Source organism: Homarus americanus, unplaced genomic scaffold (genome assembly GCF_018991925.1).
Source record: "Homarus americanus isolate GMGI-L3 unplaced genomic scaffold, GMGI_Hamer_2.0 scaffold45299, whole genome shotgun sequence".
In the NCBI taxonomy this organism is placed as follows: Eukaryota; Metazoa; Arthropoda; class Malacostraca; order Decapoda; family Nephropidae; genus Homarus; species Homarus americanus.
This window is the reverse complement of record NW_024753650.1, coordinates 145,951-165,332: the sequence shown is the minus strand read 5'-3', so window position 1 is coordinate 165,332 and position 19,382 is coordinate 145,951. Positions and strand designations below refer to the sequence as shown.

The following is a 19,382-nucleotide window of genomic DNA, read 5'->3' as shown; positions in this document are numbered from 1 at the left end:
GTTATATACTTGTATTTTGTGTCTTGTATGAATTTCGTAAGTACAATACATACACCTGAGTTTCACTTTCTAATTTACAGGTGGAATAAGAAACGCCGCCTCTCGTGTGTGTGTGTGTGTGTGTGTGTGTTAGTTTCTTGAGCCCGACACTGGAGCTATTTACCATTCACCCGGCCTCTTGGACCACCTTCCACCCACTGCTTCTCTCGCCGTCAATACTCACCTCCACCACATTCACTCTCCTATAACATTAACGCCCTCATTGCTATTCCACACTGATCCAATACCATCCGTAACATTTGATTTACCATGAACATTAATATGAGTTGAACCTTTGCCTGTCTTCCTCATAAGCCGGCCGTAGACAACAAACGTTATTATATCCTAAGGGAAATTTTTACATGTGGTCTCGTGGAGTTATTTTTTCCATAAGGGGATAACGTAAATCACTAAGTCAACAAAGGTGCGTGACCTACTTACAACAAGCCAGGAAACTTAGCACGCGCCGGCTTGCTTGCCGGCTTGCTTGCCGGTGAGGACTCCGGCTTCATGTATCTTGTGAAACTAAAAAGGACGACCCCATCAGTGCCGTTGACCCCATCAGAGTGGCGTTGACCCCATCAGAGTGGTATACACTGCACAAGAATCACCAACAACACAGTCTGCCTTACTGAGTCAGTCAGTTTACCACCAGGATGAAAAACCGTCAAAATTTGTCCTCGCCAGAAAGGTGCCACTGAGAACAGGAAAATCCACCCGGCACTGAGCCTTGATCTTCTTTGGTGGTCTTAACCTTTGTCCGATTCTCTCAACAGTGATAATAACCATTTCTCCTTTGTAAATACCCAAACCATCAGCCCCCGCCCCCACACACACAAAATAACCCTCTTGGTCTGGGGTTGAGACAAAGGTATACAAGAAGAGTAAAGTCACTCACCACGTCCATATAAAAGCAGATCCCGTGACTCACAAAACACCTACCTGCCCCCCCTTCCCCCCATCTAACCAGTGACCCAGTTCACATCCTGCACAACCTTGGACAGGAGGCCGCCCAACACGCCCACCTCCTCCGTGCCAGCATAGGACCAGTCATGCGCCAGGATAGATTTTTGTTCCATGCAGACCGCACCAGGGCGGCAGCAGCTCCGCCCACCACTGGTCCGGGCCACACCATCACTACAGCGACCCAAATAAAACGGAAGTTGCAGCGTTCCGGTGACTCATCCTATAACTAATTACTCCACGTTTTTGCTGAATAAATTCCGATTAAAATTAACTACATTTGTTTTACGTAGAATTCTGCCCTACAAGATGTTAATAACAAAACACTTTTAACATCTCTCCCTAATCTATGTTCCTAAATGATAATACGAATTCAGGAAACTCAGCCTCCTAGTTCGTTGACAACATGTATAAAGCTCTTCCTTAATGTACTTATCAAAAGTTAACACAACCCAAGAGAACTCGGCCACTCACCAAGTTGACAAAACACCAACACAACTCACCACCAAATTAAATTCCATAATACAACCAAAAGAGAATAAACCCAACACTAGTACATCTTAGGATAGACAGCAAGTGAGAAACATAACCAGGGTGGTGAGGGAGTGTTGCGCCATGAAGCAACACACAAGTGGTGCAGCTGTGGGGGAGACTGTTGCAACACGGTGGCTACCAGGCACCGCCGGGCGTCATGCAACACTCCCGCCCCCGCCGGTAATTACCCAGTATTTTACCTCAACGTCTCCTCCCTCCCTCCCTCCTGCTACACACGATACCAGTTAAAACATCCTATGACTGGTAACCTGACGCCATAGCTATACTTCTTCCCATACACAAGCAATCAAGTTAAACAATGATGATGATAACGACGACGATGACGCTAATAATGATGATAACGACGACGATGATGCTAATAATGATGATAACGACGACGATGATACTGCTAATAATGATGACGATGGCGACGATGATACTGCTAATAATGATAACGATGGCGACGACGATACTGCTAATAATGATGACGATGGCGACGATGATACTGCTAATAATGATGACTGGCGACGATGATACTGCTAATAATGATGACGATGGCGACGATGATACTGCTAATAATGATGACGATAACGACGATGATACTGCTAATAATGATGACGATGGCGACGATGATACTGCTAATAATGATGACGATGGCGACGATGATACTGCTAATAATGATGACGATGGCGACGATGATACTGCTAATAATGATGACGATGGCGACGATGATACTGCTAATGATGATGATGATTAAAAGTAATAATGATAACAGAAAGGTAACTAGGGAAAACACCTGGTCAACAACAACACCTCCAGGTATAGTTAATACTGATACACAGGTGAGATTAGGTTAAGTTAGGTTAGGTTAAGTTAAGTTAGGTTAAGTTAAGACTCTACCCCAGTAACCACATGCCTTCCTATAACCTCGATTGGGAGTCTCTAACCTGGGAGTCTCTTGGTTGAGAGTCAAAGGTCAATATCTGTATATGACCCCGTGACCTTCATCTTTGACCTGCCACTAACAAAAACAATGAGGTTCAAGCAGTGACCTACAAACACACACCAGCCTGATGTGTCTTTCAAGGTGACAGGTGAAAGCATCTGACAGGACACAACCATGAATCATTTTGTGTGTGTGTGTGTGTAAGCAAATCAATTCCACACGAAAGTAAAGAAACAGATACAGAGGCGGAACCAACCACTTCTCCGGAGGCAGTGAAAACAACCTCACCGGCAGTTAACCGAGACAGTAGCAGAGACAGTGACTACTTTCCGCGCGCAGAACAAGGCCAGGCACACAGGAAAAAGTCACACAGCGTCAGACGAGTCCGTGACAACAGTGACGCACATCCGGACAAGACAATTGATACCAGTGTCTGTGTGTTCCGACGAGGATGTGACAGTAAGGATGTGCCAACTGGTCAACACCTTACTGATCCTTCCCTACGCATGACACTAATCAACGCCACATGACGTCATAATACCTACACAAGACGTCATAATACCTGCACATGACGTCATAATACCTGCACATGACGTCATAATACCTGCACAAGACGTCATAATACCTGCACATGACGTCATAATACCTACACATGACGTCATACTACCTACACAAGACGTCATAACACCTACAGCAAACAGTCACCAAAATCCTGGAGTCTGTGGAGTTATTATCATTGGCTATTAAGTGAACCTACTGATATTATGAGATTGAAAACACCTCTCAGAAAGATCAGGTAAAGCCCACACCTTGACGACTGACCATCACACCTCTCCCGCGTTATAGTGAAAGGTAGGTTACGGTGACCTTACGGAGGGGGGAGAAGGGGAGGAGGGAAGGGGTGGGAAGAGGAGGGGGAAAGGGGGATATAGATGACCCGAGAAGCTTTTGAGTTGTATCTTAAAAAAAAAATTAAATAGATCTGATTCTATTCTCCTCAAGATGTTAACTAGACCAATTGTAAGAATTAATTTAAGGTGAAGAAAAAATGATGGAAGTTATATTGTATTTTTTTGTCTTAAATTAATACTAAGAGCCAAGACACCTGCAATGACAGCCCGAAGTTCACCTCTCCAGTCGCCTATTTATACCCTCTTAACACAACACAGCGCAACACAACACAACACGGCACAGCACAACACCTAAGCCAAACGATCCCATTGAACTCTATACTACATTTGTATTCGTGTGTGTGTGTGTGTGTGTGTGTGTGTGTGTGTGTGTGAGATAGCCCGGTTAAGCCTAATAATCCAAGGAACTATTTTACGACCTACAGATATTATTGTCTCGTACTTTTCCAACTTCATTCATCTAAGATAACATTTGGAATTCTTGTCCTAAACCAAACTTTACCTCGGTTAGGTTAGGTTGGTGTTGATGCTCTTCACTCGCAGAGCTTATATTAAGGTTATTTACACGATACACTCGTATGTAAAAACCAATGCAAAAAATGCCTAATCACCTTTACATCGTTAAACAACACTAAACACACGTGACCTCCAGAGAACAACAACAACAACAGCTCGTTTGGGGGTAAAATAATGCCCTCGTGAACACTAACAAGCAGGGAAGGTAAAATTAAACCTTCATTAAGCTCATACAATCTGGCTTTGATCCCATTGTTAGCCAGGCACTCGGCCAGAGGTCACCCAAACACTCAACACCCGCTTCAACAATGTATCATCCAAGACTAAAACATAAATAAAAAATTAAAAATAAATAAAAAAAAAACTCGGTAAAATTTGTCAATGTTGTATTATAACTTCAGATTATTATTATTATTTTTTTTAAGATAATATAAATTTTCTCTGGAATGACCAACATCAGGACAAAATTTAACATCCTTTCACCATCAGCCGAAAAGTTAGTAAAATCAATAGCAAATCCGGCGGTGATTTTGGAAGCACGTACGGCATACCACAACGCGCCTGTCCTTGTGAGCCAGATCTCGGGTAAAACTTCAACGACAGATCCTGGTTTTTAGTTCTTTCTTCCTCTACTGCTCCCAAGTATTGTAATAATGTTAAGTTAAGATGGAGATAAATTACCTCCATATCTGCACCGACACGATCCTAGAATACGTGGTCTTCTAATATGCTAATTCGCATATAATGAAGCCCCCCTTTAAATATGCCATTACTCAGAGGTTAAAGAGTTCAGTCTCTCACGGTGACACTTGGGGAGGGGTAGCACACACACACACACACACACACACACACACACACACACACACACACACACACACACACACACATATCTATCTCCCATGAATCATCACTTTTCTGCGACTGTGCATCTTAATCCAATCTTGTCCTGCCTTCTTGAGCTGCCTGCCCCCCTGTTATTTTCTCCCAGCCTCGCCTCATTCTTTAAATTCAAGGTGCAGGTCCGGTGGCGACAGCTTCACTTATGTGGCAGCCAAACTTGCAGCATTCTTCTGTAAAACTTTCAAGCACTGCTGTTTAGTCTGGCTAGGAGAAATATTTAGGCAAGATTCTGCAGGCGCCACCTCACTCACGATGCAGTTTAACAAGATGTACAGCAAAAATGACTTTCTTTATTTTGAAAGTGACAACAACAAACATTAAATAAAAAGAAAGTAAAGTAAAATCTGTTATATTGGAAAAAATTTAGGGGATATAAAAGAAAACGTGTATAATCTTACTCATACTTCTATAGTGAATAATACAGAATCATACTCACTCGTGTACAAAGCAAATGAACAAAATTATAGATATAAGAATTCCATGTATAACGCTTAAAACTTGTATACTGCAATGAGTGTGTGACAAACCCATTACATACATACATACATACATACATACATACATACATACATACATACATACACACACACACTAACAATAAAATAATTCTCGGTTCAAGTGTAAGCTCCCATAAATTGCCACTATTTTACAACAACAGAATAAAGGAAATATTAAATAAAAAATAAAAATAAATCATGTAATACTTCGGTCAACTCCCATGTGTAGTTCAAGTTAGTCAGTCATGTCTGCAGTGGGTTTGGATTATCGATATTTCTTTTTTTTTAATTTCAAGCGAACAAAAAAATTAAACACTTTGAAACGAAGATAAAAAGAAAAGCAAAATCCTTAACAAACTGGTATATATTTAATGACCAAAACATAATTACTCTTAACTTAATCACCTATTACAGTAAATCACTCCTATGCTTGTATTACCCGAAATAAACCAATGAATTAACAGTTATCAATATACTGCACAACTCAACCAAATACATTGATCACACAACACAAAGGTTAAACTGATTTATTCGAAACAGTAAAATTTAATCTTGTCTCCGTGGTTTAAGAATCTGTCATTAAAGGCGAATGTGACTAAGGGAAAATAAGGGAAATAGGGAAATAATGAAGAGAATGGGAATTGTTTCACATTATAAACATCTGAAAAAATAGATTAAAGGGGGAATGATAATGAAGTCTGCATGGGGTGGTTAAGTTGCTTGGTGGCGGATGATGATGATGATGATGATGATGATGATGATGATGATGATGATGACGACGATTTCTACATAGTTGAGAGAAAGAGAAAGCACACACACACACACTAATGATAGAAAGGAGGATTTTGAAAGCTCTGGTATGCGAGTTGAATTACGTGGAGGAAGCGACTTGTAGAGAAGATGAACGAGGTGGTTAATGAACGAGGTGGTTAAGACAGGATGAAGGAGGGAGTGTATATGGGGGTGTGTGAGTGTATATGGGGGTGTGTGAGGGTATATGGGAGTGTGTGAGTGTATATGGGGGTGTGTGAGTGTATATGGGAGTGTGTGAGTGTATATGGGAGTGTGTGAGTGTATATGGGAGTGTGTGAGTGTGTATATGGGAGTGTGTGAGTGTATATGGGGGTGTGTATAGGGAGTGTGTGAGGTATATGGGAGGTGTGTGAGTGTATATAGGAGTGTGTGAGTGTATATGGGGTGTGTGAGGGTATATGGGAGTGTGTGAGTGAGTGTATATGTGGGAGTGTGTGGGATATGGGAGGGGGAGTGTGTGTGTATATGGGAGTGTGTGAGTGTATATGGGGTGTGTGAGTGTATATGGGAGTGTGAGTGCATATGGGGTGTGTGTGTATATATGAGAGGAGTGTGTGTGAGTGTATATGGGGGTGTGTGAGTGTATATGGGGAGTGTGTGAGGTATATGGGAGTGTGTGAGTGTATATGGGGTGTGTGAGTGTATATGGGAGGTGTGATATGTGTGGAGTGTATATGGGGGTGTGAGGTATGGGAGGGAGTGTGTGAGTGTATATGGAGTGTGTAGTGGGTGGGGGTGTGGAGGGTATATGGGAGTGTGTGAGTGTATAGTGAGTGTATAGGGTGTGTGAGTGTATATGGGAGTGTGTGAGTGTATATGGGGTGTGGAGGGTATAAGGGAGTGTGTGAGTGTATGGGAGTGGTGTGTGGAGTGTATATGGGAGTGTGGGGAGTGTGGTGTGTCATGGGGGGTGTGTGAGGGTATATGGGGTGTGTGGGGTGTATGGGAGTGTGTGAGTGTATATGGGAGTGTGTGAGTGTATGGGGTGTGTGAGTATATGGGAGTGTGTGAGTGTATATGGGGTGTGTGAGTGTATATGGAGTGTGGAGGTATATATGGGGGGTGTGTGGGGTATATGGGGGTGTGTGAGTGTATGTGTGAGTGTGTGATGGAGTGTGTGAGTGTATAAGAGTGTGTGTATATGGTGTAGGTAAGTGTGTGAGTGTATATGGGGGTGTGTGAGGGTGGGAGTGTGGGTATATGTGAGTGTGTGAGTGTATATGGGGGGTGTGGAGGTGTGTGGGTGTGTGTGAGTGTATATGGGAGTGTGTGAGTGTATATGGGAGTGTGTGAGTGTATATGGGGTGTGTGGTGTATGTGGGAGTGTGATGTATATGGGGGTGTGTGAGTGTAATGATGAGTGTGTGTGAGTGTATATGGGGTGTGTGAGTATATGGGGGTGTGTGGGAGTGCATATGTGTGTGAGGGTATAGATGTGTGTGAGTGTGAGTATATGATGAGTGTGTGAGTGTATATGGGGGTGTGGAGGGTATATGGGGGTGTGTGAGGTATATGGGGTGTGTGTGGAGGGTATATGGGGGTGTGTGGGGGGTATATGGGAGTGTGTGAGTGTATATGGGAGTGTGTGAGTGTATATGGGAGGTGTGTGTGTAGTGTGTGTGAGGGGGTGTGTGAGTGTATATGGGGAGGTGTGTGAGGTATATGGGGTGTGTGTGAGTGGGGGTGTATGTGTGGAGTGTATATATATGGGGTGTGTGAGTGTATAGGAGTGTATATGGGAGTGTGTGAGTGTATATGGGGTGTGTGAGTGTATATGGGGTGTGTGGAGTGTATATGTATATGGGAGTGTGTGAGTGTATATATGTGGGGTGTGTGAGTGTGGGAGTGTGTGTGTATATGGGGGTGTATATGGTGTATATGGGGGTGTGTGTGGAGTGTATATATGGGAGTGTGTGAGTGTGTATATGGGGGGTGTGTGAGTGTATATGGGGTGTGAGTGTATATAAGTGTATATGGGTGTGTGAGTGTATATAGGTGTGTGAGAGTGTAAGGTAATGGGAGTGTGTGAGTGTATGAGGAGTGTGTGAGTGTATATGGGTGTGTGAGTGTATATGGGGTGTGAGTGTATATGGGTGTGGAGTGTATATGTGTGGAGTGTATATGGGAGTGTGTGAGTGTATATGGGGGTGTGTGGAGTGTATATGGGGTGTGGAGTGTATATGGGGGTGTGTGAGTGTATAGATGGGGTGTGTGAGTGTATATGGGGTGTGTGGGGTATATGGGGTGTGTGGAGGGTATATGGGGTGTGTGAGGGTATATGGGGGGTGTGTGAGTGTATATGGGAGTGTGTGAGTGTGTATATGTGTATAGTGTGGGAGTGTGTGAGTGTATAGGGGGTGTGTGAGTGAGTGTATGGGGGGTGTGTGAGTGTATATGGGGTGTGTGAGTGTATATGGGGGTGTGTGGAGTGTATATGGGGGTGTGTGAGGGTATATGGGAGTGTGTGAGTGTATATGGGAGTGTGTGAGTGTATATGGGAGTGTGTGAGTGTATATGGGAGTGTGTGAGTGTATATGGGAGTGTGTGAGTGTATATGGGGGTGTGTGAGTGTATATGGGAGTGTGAGTGTGTACTGGGTATGTGTATGGAGGTGTGAATGTATACTGGGTGTGCGAGTGTATGTGTGTATACGCTCGATGTCTACAATACTGATGAAAACACAGTAGTATACATACACATAAACACATACTTTCTATAAATAATAATAAAATAAATAAAACGAGACTAAAACACAACTAATGTCATTGTATAAAACCCGAGGATCTTCTTTATAAATTTTTGGGCCAATGGAGATAAGATCGAGCCTACAGGAGGACACAACTGACTGACTGAACTAGCCGGTGGAAGAGGCGGGCTCATAGGTCAGGTATAACTCAACACCAAAATGTCACCCGCGAGTCTCAACCACAAGGGATTATATCACTAAAATATCTCATAAAATGGATAAAAAAATATAAATAAAAGGAAAACAAATATAGAAATAATGTAAAGTAAAATTAAAATATTTGATCATTTAGTACACCCTAGGTCCTGTTGTTGTTTATTAAGGTCGCCACCAACACCAACATATAGCATATAAAACTTACACGTGTTCAGATATCCAGTTTGCCTGCTTTAAGGAAACTGTATTTCCCACTGGATCTTCTTCAACTTTCCATTTAATGTTTACATAATCCTTCAATACAAAGGTCATGTTTCTCACTCACGCTGACGATTAGTAATGTTCGGACGGTGGCACTCTTTTAAATGTCTCGTTTAAGTGTTGCAGGGTGAGTGTGATGGACGGAGAGTTTGTTGACAAGGTTCACCAGTGCCAGTGTGTCGTCCACCCTGATCTTCCTTCACCTTCTTCACTCCGGCTCTCCTCACCCTCACACATCATTGACTCACTCTCTCTCCCTCTCTCTCTCTCTCTCTCTTTAAATGTATAACTTTTACATTTTTCTAAGATCATTCAGTGATATGAACAGGTCTCTTAATCCACTGAGCAAGAACGATTAGTTGAAAGTGTTCTCGAGTAACACACTCAGGACACACAACACCAACACACTCCACCAGTAACACTAGTCATACAAACACATTTACTATTAAAGCAATGGCTAATAAACACACAAACATGATATTTTCGCTACTAACAACTGCAAGCGTTATCAGTTATGTTTGTGTCTACAGGGTGAGGAGGCGTGAGGTAGGTGGGAGTGTTGGCGAGAGGTAAATGTCATCCGAGTTCCAGAATACAGCGACGGTGTACCCGGATTCCTTGGCTGGCTGGAACACTTGTCACGGTCATTACTATACGCCTGTTGGACCCGTGTCACAACAAACCCTCCATAGCTTCCTCATTAACATCGGGTAAGTGAGCACACCGTCTTTATTAAGCCACTGCAGTACTACACCTCAGAGTCAACACTACCTCTACACTGTTACGTCTACGTTATTTCTGGCTGGTGGGAAAAGAATGGCTGGACTGGGAAAAGTTTCTCCTCGTGACCAGTAGCCACTTTCCACACACACACAAACACTGACAGTACAGGCACAACTGGACAAAAATATTCCAAGGTATACAATGGTATTGTACACAATCCCTTGCAACACATATGTAACACTGTATGGATGGTCAAGAGGATGGCAGTGTGAGGTGAAGGAGGTGGCGGCTGAGTCAGGTACGGGGGGGAAGGAGGAGGGATGGAGGGAGGTATAGCTATCACAACACGCACCAGCAAGAGTGGTGGTCGGGGCGGGTGTCGCCGCTCACTCTGCCAGAGGTCCACTAAGGCCTTCCCCGAGTCGTACTGCTGCACCCGCCGGCCCTCACTCCGCCACCGCCGCCACCTCCACCAGCCCCCCCCCCCTCCTCGCCTCATTACACCTTCCACCTCACTACCGCCGCTCCACTTCCAGGACACCCTACATTAAAATACGATTCATCGCCAAATTTCCATATTCCCACAATGGACGCGTCAACACAACGAGACTGATGAAGTGCGCGGCGAGTTGACCGTGTAGGGGCGTGCGTGATGGGGTGTCCCGGTACCTGGCCAGTGTTTTGATGTTCGGGAGGATAACACGGTGGAGGTACTGGAGGAGGAGGAGCTGGTGGTGGAGGAGGAGCTGGTGGTGGTGGAGCAGAAGTTAGTGAAGAAGGGGCTAGTGTAGACGGAACTGGTGGACTAGGGCGACGCATGATAGCTTACCTCCACCCCCCCACAATACATCACTCTACTCACCTTGTGTAACCATTCATGCACGACACAACATACACAATTACCCCCCACCCCCCACCCCACCACTACCTTTACAATATATATCTTTATAAGGGACAATCTCATCTACAATTAAAGGAAGAGAGATAACATTAACTTGATCCAAAGCCACGAAGTATCCTAGAGTAAATGTTTCCTGTTATTATAAGACAACAACACACCTGGGTAATTAACGTTAAGGTATATCACAAACATAACAACCGAGAATAACACCACAAATTACAATAAGAATTTTCCTGAAAGATTGTGCTTAATTTTGTCTCCTAGTGCAGGACGTATCTAAATTAAGCTAGAGTTCCAGTGTTTGTTTGGTTAGTTTTAGTCAGTCAGTCAGTTAATCAGTCAGTTAGTTAGCGTCTTAGCTGCTATCAACAAATCACTGCAACTCCGGGTACAGGTGATGTAAAACTTAAGGACAAAACATTTTACCACTCGCTCGATATTCGATGTTGGTGCAATAATGACATACAACCACAAGGTCACATGAAGGTTGCCTATAGCCCAGTCTGATCACACCTAATGATCCTTAAATTCCTGCTCAAGCGTTTGTGTGTTGTCCCTTCACCTGTACTTGTTCCATCATGCTGGACACATCCATCACGTCGGACACATTCCATCACGGAAGACGGAGGTATAGTGTGCCCAGCAGCGTGTGTTTGGCAGTAATTTAGTCATTAAAACAGGACGGTGAGAGGGCGAAACAGCAGCAGCAGTGGCCACAACAACAGCCAATCCGGAAGTTCCCTACCTGGTGACCCTGTTCCTCCCTCCCTCCCTCACCCACTCACGCACTCACTCACGCACGCACGCACAGCAAATTGGCCTCTCACGCACTACCCCCCCCCCCCACATCCTCCTTCACGCACTACGGTTTAAATGACACCTGAGGCACTATGGATTAGTCATTGACGTCCTCCGGATTGGCCAATGCCGCACTAGACACAGGCCTTAAGACGCACGGCACCACAGCTTCCCATTCACACCATAGAGAGGCCAGGTAACGCCCGCCCTTACACAACGTTGACTTTCTACACTTCCGCTTACGCATTACTCCCTGACACACTCCACCCTCTCCCTTGACATGAAACACAGTGTTCTGCCGTTCTTTGACACAACACATCGCGTTCCCTGACTCAACACATTCCACAACACATCACGTTCCTTGATACAAAGTGTAATTCACAGGCTGCCTCAGTTAGACAAGGTTGACACGGTCGCCACCCTGATATAACACACGTACTGTGCTGGGTTCTGCCGCCGCCCGCCTCCTCCATCATCCAGTTTGGACTTATCCCACCCACACTTCTTTCCATCGTCCAACAATCCTCGCATCTATATTCATCACGTCATCCATCTTGATTAAAACCTTCTTTGTTTTTTCTTTACGGTGCAACTGAAGCTTATCTTATCAACCGAGAGAGAGAGAGAGAGAGAGAGAGAGAGTATAAGCTAACATTTTGCTCGAAACATTAAATATTCATATTGGACCTACGAAGACAAGAGGTAAAGACGCATAAAAAATAATACCAAACTACACTTTTTTTGCACGACAGACAGACATAAGAAATCATAACTATCTCTTTTAAAATCTTGTCGATAAATCAAGTTCCCTCTAAGTGTAGCTGGAAATTTAAAACACACACACACACACTATTACAACCACCCTATCACCCTCTTCACATTGCACGAGTCAAGACCGCCAATTACTTAAACAAATCACCAGTTGCCAACAAGAGCCCTCAAGTGTGCAAGATTGACCATAAAGAGAAATAAGTGCGAGTACAAAATTAGGAGCAACAAAACACCCACTCACTCAATTATACTCATTCACTCAACACTCACTCACTCTTGTGACTATATGAATGAATAATACTGTACGTGGGAGTATGTAACTGTGTGTGTGTGTGTGTGTTCAGAGGGTTCATAATTAAACTAGACATTGACAGATCATAAGGCGCGCACACGCACACACACACACACACTAGGAACGTGACTCAGCAGGTAAGCATAATATTTCAGGGGTGACAGCAGAGGAAGCAGGACAGTGTATAGACAGCAGAGGAAGCAGGACAGCGTATAGACAGCAGATCAAGCAGGACAGCGTATAGACAGCAGATCAAGCAGGACAATGTATAGACAGCAGATCAAGCAGGACAGTGTATAGACAGCAGATCAAGCAGGACAGCGTATAGACAGCAGATCAAGCAGGACAGCGTATAGACAGCAGATCAAGCAGGACAGTGTATAGACAGCAGAGGAAGCAGGACAATGTATAGACAGCAGAGGAAGCAGGACAATGTATAGACATGAAGCTAATCTGACTTGTGTGTTCTGCAAGTCAACACGATTCAGAAAAGATTTTGCGGGTCAGGTTTCAAATGCCTCAGTTCCACCAACTTTCTGCTGATTCGGTGAGACGTTTGTCAGAGTACCGACAGACATTCCGACCACCAGTCACACCACATAGTATCGTATCTTATCGAATCATATTCTTCGACACAAATAGAACTGCCCAACACGAAATAAAAACCCAGAGTGTATTAAAAGGACCTTGTATCGCTCTTTAAGTCAACGCAAAACCAAATCAAACACGCGAGGTCGAACTCCATGACAAGGTTTTAAAAGGCTTGTGTTATGTAGGGGTGGTGGCTATATAGGTTTAAATACCTCGTGACCCATATACTGCCATAGCTAAGTGCCCCTTACACCTAGTCAAGTCCATCCTCCTGGTTGACCAAGCCACAACAATAAAGACAGACTGGGGAGGGGAGTGGGAAAGTGGGCAGGGGAGAAGTAAACAGTGGGAAGTGGGGAGCGGAGAGGGAGGGAGGGGGACAAGAAATATCTCCAAAAACCAAATTGTTGTGATGCATCTCCCCCCTCCCTCCAACATACCTCCCCCCCCTCCCTTTGTTTACTCCCTCCCGTCCGCCCTGCAGCGAGTGGTGACGTTACTCCAATGACCCTTATCCTGGGGGCCTCATTAATACTGACTGACGTGCGAGGCTGGAGTACAGAAGAAGGTCGGTAGGAGCCAGACAACACGGCACAAATAGACAAATAAGTGTCAGTAAGGAGGATGAAGGAGAAGAGGAAGAGAAGGAGGAGGAGAGGAAGAGGAGGTGGAAGAGGAGGAGGAGGTGGAGGTGGAGGAGGAGGAGTAGAAGAGAAGGGGGAGGAGAAGTAGAGGAAGAGAGGAGGACGAGGAAGAAGAAAGAGCAGGACAAGAAGTAAAAGAGGAGAAGGAAGAACAAAGCAAGTGTGAGGAGGTAGCCAAGAAAATAAAAATAATAAGAACCTAAGAAGAGAAATACAAACATTCTTTAACTACTGTTGGTAAATACGTAAATAAGCGACAGATATTAATGACCCAACAAGGAGAAGACAGAGTTACAGACAACACCAACAGGGCGCACAACAGAGGCGTCACTAACTACCCAAACAAAACAAAAACGAAACTAAAAAAAACCAGAAAACAAAACCGAAACAAAAAAAAGCGAAACAAAAACAAAAAACCGAAAAAAGCGAAAAAAAATAAACAAAAACAGAACACGAAAAAAAAATTAAAAGGTCAAGTGGTAAGCATCCATGGGGGAGGAGTGAGGGGCAGTGAGGTAAACGTGAGAAGCAAGTAGAGACAAAGTGAGACATTATTAGGCAAGAGAGATACAGGTCGGAGAGGGGAAATTGAACAAGAGAAGTCAGGTAGAGAGAGAGAGAGAGAACTTAGGCTAGGAGATAAGTGTAAGAAGAGAGATGATGATGATGAGGAAAAACTAATTAGGTAAATGAGGAAATGACATATAGGGGAAATAAGCCATTGACTGCTAAAGGAACTAACACAGGGAAAGAAAACTAGACATGAACCAGGAAACTAGGTGAGGGGGAAAAATGACTCAATAACACAAGTAGGAAAAAACCAGAGTGCAAAAACAAAACCGCAAGAAACCGCAACACAAGCCGAGGACCCCCACCGCATCACCCTCCAGAAGGCTGTAAACAGTTTCCTCACACGCGCCGACACTATCACCCGTTCCCTACATAACCGCTGCCTCATGACCGTATCCTTACCGTGTGAAGGTTTTGACTAACTTGCGGTGGTGGTGATGATGGTGATGATGATAATAAATAGTAGTAGTAGTAATAATAACAACAATAATAATAATAATAATAATAATAATAATAATGACGATAATAATAACAATTTAACAATAAATAGTAGTAATAGTAGTAGTAGTAGTAGTAGTAATAATAATAATAATAATAATAATAATAATAATTTCAAAATACATCACCAAGAACAGAAAGTATACGACATACAGTATAGTTTACTTACAATTTCCATATAAAAATGTTAAGAGAAAATTGGCGGGACATTTAATACAACCAATGGAAAAACTGAAGTGGCTATTTGTCTACGATACATTGATTATTTTCACAATGTTGCTGTTCTGGTGTGTGTGTGTGTGTGTGCAATGCAGCTGTGGTTATCGAACAGCAACTCAAGCGGGCAGGAACCTCTGGTGGTAGAAGGCGGTGGTGGCGAGGGTATTGCGGCAGCTTGGTCTCGAACTAACAGCTGAGGTCCCAACCATTGTCACTGTGTAAAAATTCAGTGTATCACTCCCAACATAATTCACCCCCCCCCCCCGACAAATATCTTGACCCTGGGTAGGAGCATCTGTGTGTGTCAATGTTACTTGTATATTATTTGTAATTCATAACCCATTCCCCAAATATGTAACTGTATATTTTCCCTTCTGGCTGCCAAGCTCTTTCAACCAAGGTCATTATTATTATTACATTATTATTATTACACACACACACACACACCAGGTTGTAGATTCACGATGCTCCTCCGTCCCATAGACAACAAACTAAATTGGAAGTTCACATCAGTAGAGAAGTTGTCATCCTCAATTTCCGTCCCCTCTCCGCCACTCAGACCCCAGGTTCCCCAGCTCCACCAGTCTTTACACAACATTAAGTACTTCCCAAGCTCACTGCCTCCCACCTGGTCTTCCTCCTAAATGCCACAACGTAAACACCTAGAAAAAGTCAAAGAAGACATGCAAATTATTCTCTCCCTTCCTACTCCACATATCAAAGCGCTCAACACACTGACCCTTTCGACTCTCACTGACCATCACCACGGCCTCATCTGCAAATTTGGTAAGAAGCTTCTACACCATCCTCGACACCGGCTCCTACTACCACCTGAGATCCCTAGCCCGAGAATTGCTGTTCGACACCACAACCGCATCCAGCCCATACGTGCACGAACTGATCGCTATAAGAACAGCCCAGTCCCAACCATTGTAAAAATTATCAATAACTTGTAATAGACCAGTGTATTCACTCCCAGTAAACACTACTTCCTTGCACTGTCACTATGTTGAAATGCACTGTAGTTTGAGCTTTTCCCCATCTAGTTATTATATATCTTATTTATATCACTTATGTTACTTGTATATTATTTGTAATTCGAAACCCATTCCCCAAATATGTAACTGTATATTTTCAGCCTTCTGGTTGCCAAGCTCTTTCAATAAACCGTTAATTATTATTATTATTATTACTACCGTTCTCTATCAGTAATTAACCTTGAGACGATATCTGCAACCAAACTCCCAGGGTAAGAAAGCCGAAGCCATTTAAACTGTTGTCTGTCGGTAATCTACATGCCAACATAACCACAATTAGAGCCAACAACTTGATCAGGCAAAAAGCTTTAAAAAGACAACTGGGGCCTAGATCTCGCTCGAATATCTATAATAATCTTAACTGTCTCTCAGTCTCCCAGCGATCTCTCTACTATATATTTGCTGGTCAGAAGTTGAACGTCTAGACACCCCCCCCCCTTCCTCCTCCTCGGTTTCACACACACACACACACACAGTCTCTTCACCTGACAATCAATCTTCAAAATCACCTAACACACTCTATCTCTCGTGTGTGTGTGTGACGAGGATACACCACGACCCGGGCTGAACAATTAGGTTAGGTTAGATTAGGTTGGTAGTGAAGAGGGGCAACACGCTGGAGGAAGACGTATAGTTATTAGTGTATATATGTGAGAAAGTTGTATTATCACTCACTCACTCACTCACTCACTTATCCACGAAAGCATTATCTCATACACTCACTCATGCACGCACTTACACCCTTTTACTCATGCGCGCAAACACTTACTTACTCGTGTACGGAAGCACTAACTCATTCATTCATACACGCAAGCACTCAATCACTCATTCTCAAGCACTCTCACATTCATGCAAGCACCTCTCTCTCTCTCTCTCCCCCCATCACCCCTCCCCCAAACACACTACCAGGCCTCCCTGCCCTCTCTCACCCCCCCCAAACACACTACCGAGGCCTCCCTGCCCACTCACCTTATCAGTGTATTCAAAAGCACGCCGGGGTAGTGGAGAGTTGGCACCGTCTCGTCTATGGCATCAATCAGGAGATTGGTAGGAGGAGAGATGAGGAGGAAGAATTACGAATAAAAGTAGAACAACAACACCAAAGAAACAAACAATAATGTATAGGAAGAGAAAAGAAGAGACACGAAGAAGAGACACGGCCAGTAACACTGGTCAAAGGAGGAGGGGAGACATATTTAAACAGTGCAGCTGGTGGCGCAGAACGTCTGTCTACCAACACACCACAGTCCACCACTACTGACCTTGTTGTGACGGCAGCAGGACGAGCCAACACCCTCAACCCCCCACCATACCCTCACCACCCTTCTCTCCTCACCCCACTTCACCCCACTACCCTTACTCCCCCCCCACACCCCCCTTCCCACCACCACCCCTCACCCCCACTCATCAACACCCTTACCTACCCCACCCCACCACCCTCACTCCCCCACCATCAACACCTCTCACCCAAACGCTCAATACTAGACCACATAAAAAATTCCGTGTACGACAATAATACATGACACGACAAAACTGTCAAAAGTTATTATTATTATTTTATTAATAATGATTTTTCATTACTATTATATTATTATTATTATTATTTTATTATTGATTTTCATTATCATTATTATTATTATTATTATTTTACCCATTCCATAAAGTTTCTGCACACACCACACACACACACACACACACACACACACACACACACACACACACTATTGACACTCCTGACTTATTCATTATTATTTATATTGGTAATATAACACACAAATATAAATAAACAAACAAATAAATAAATAATCCACACCTTAAGTACGCACCAATTATGAACTTGTAAATTAATTAATCTATTCACTGACGTTATCAATTACTGTATATAGGTCAACTTACAATAGCGAGACACTTAACGATTTGAAGATAAAGGTGATGAAAGGTAAATAGGAGAGGAAAGAATTATTGTACTGGTGTTTCTCAAAGGAGGAGTGTAGCTCTCTCTCTCTCTCTCTCTCTCTCTCTCTCACCACGTGCAGGAACTAAAACTACCACGTCACACTCCCCGCCATCATTGTCTAGTAATTACCTCGACGTGATTGGGCATTGATCTCTTCACAAGAATGTTGATGCTGGCGTGGGGGGGCAGGGCAGAGACGTGGGGGCGTGGGGAGAGCAGGGGCGTGGGGGCGTGGGGGGCGGGCGTGGGGGGCGGGGCGTGGGGGGCGGGGCGGGGACGGAGGGGGGGGAAGCTGTGGTCTGAGATACTTACACGTGTCTACCTCAAGATACACTCACCCTGACAATCTGAGACATGAAAGTATGTATACATATTCCCACGTATGTAGGTAAGTAAAACATTAACTTATACAACTACCAAATAAGAATATTGTTCTGTTTTATTTATTATTTATGGAAATTAGTTCATATATGGCATAATTATTTTGTGTCTTTTGAAAATCCTCGTCTACTTTCATAACCAAACTGTACCGAAATTGAGGTCAGGTCATGTTTGGTTAGCTCAGGTTAGGTTAGGTTAGGTCATGTTTGGTTAGGTCAGGTTAGGTTAGGTCAGGTCAGGTTAGGTTAGGTTAGTAAAGGTATTTTTTACTTGTAGTTTTGTATTATGATTATTATCAACATATTACGTGTTTTAGGTATCAGTATTAGCATGTACCCCAAGACCTGCCTCCCCCCACCCCCCGACCACTGGGTGAGCGCCTAACCTCCCGCCCTCTTTAACCCCACACGAGTCCTGCCAAGACAACGGGGCCACAATAACAAACACAGCTGACCGCTCAAGGTGGCTTCACACACACACACACACACACACACACACACACACACACACATTATTATTATTACTATTATTACAGTGGCCCAGTTTTGCGCTCGCTCTTTAAACCCCGACGGTCGCCACCACTGCAGTTAATAAAACTAACCTGCAGCTAACAACTATAAGACCCATCATCAGCCACTCAACTCCTGCCTCGTCTTCCCTGACTCACCTCCCAACACCCTACTTCCTGTCTCCTCTTTAGCCTCTGTTTTTCCTTCCT

At 43.8% G+C, this 19,382-nt stretch overlaps 1 protein-coding gene across 2 annotated transcripts in view; it reads right to left on the bottom strand.

The window, feature by feature from the left end:
- The window catches only part of LOC121855415 (serine/threonine-protein kinase WNK1-like), a 234,231-nt gene that overhangs the window by 198,691 nt on the left and 16,158 nt on the right, over nucleotides 1-19,382 (bottom strand). Inside the window, exon 1 of one of the 2 annotated variants that reach the window (XM_042350337.1) lies at nucleotides 9,227-10,390. The exons of the other annotated variant lie outside the window; for it this stretch is intronic. Coding sequence (XP_042206271.1) covers nucleotides 9,227-9,333 — 107 coding nt within the window. The 5' untranslated portion in view covers nucleotides 9,334-10,390. Of the gene's footprint in view, nucleotides 1-9,226; nucleotides 10,391-19,382 lie in introns of those variants that run through there. 2 annotated transcript variants of the gene reach the window in all.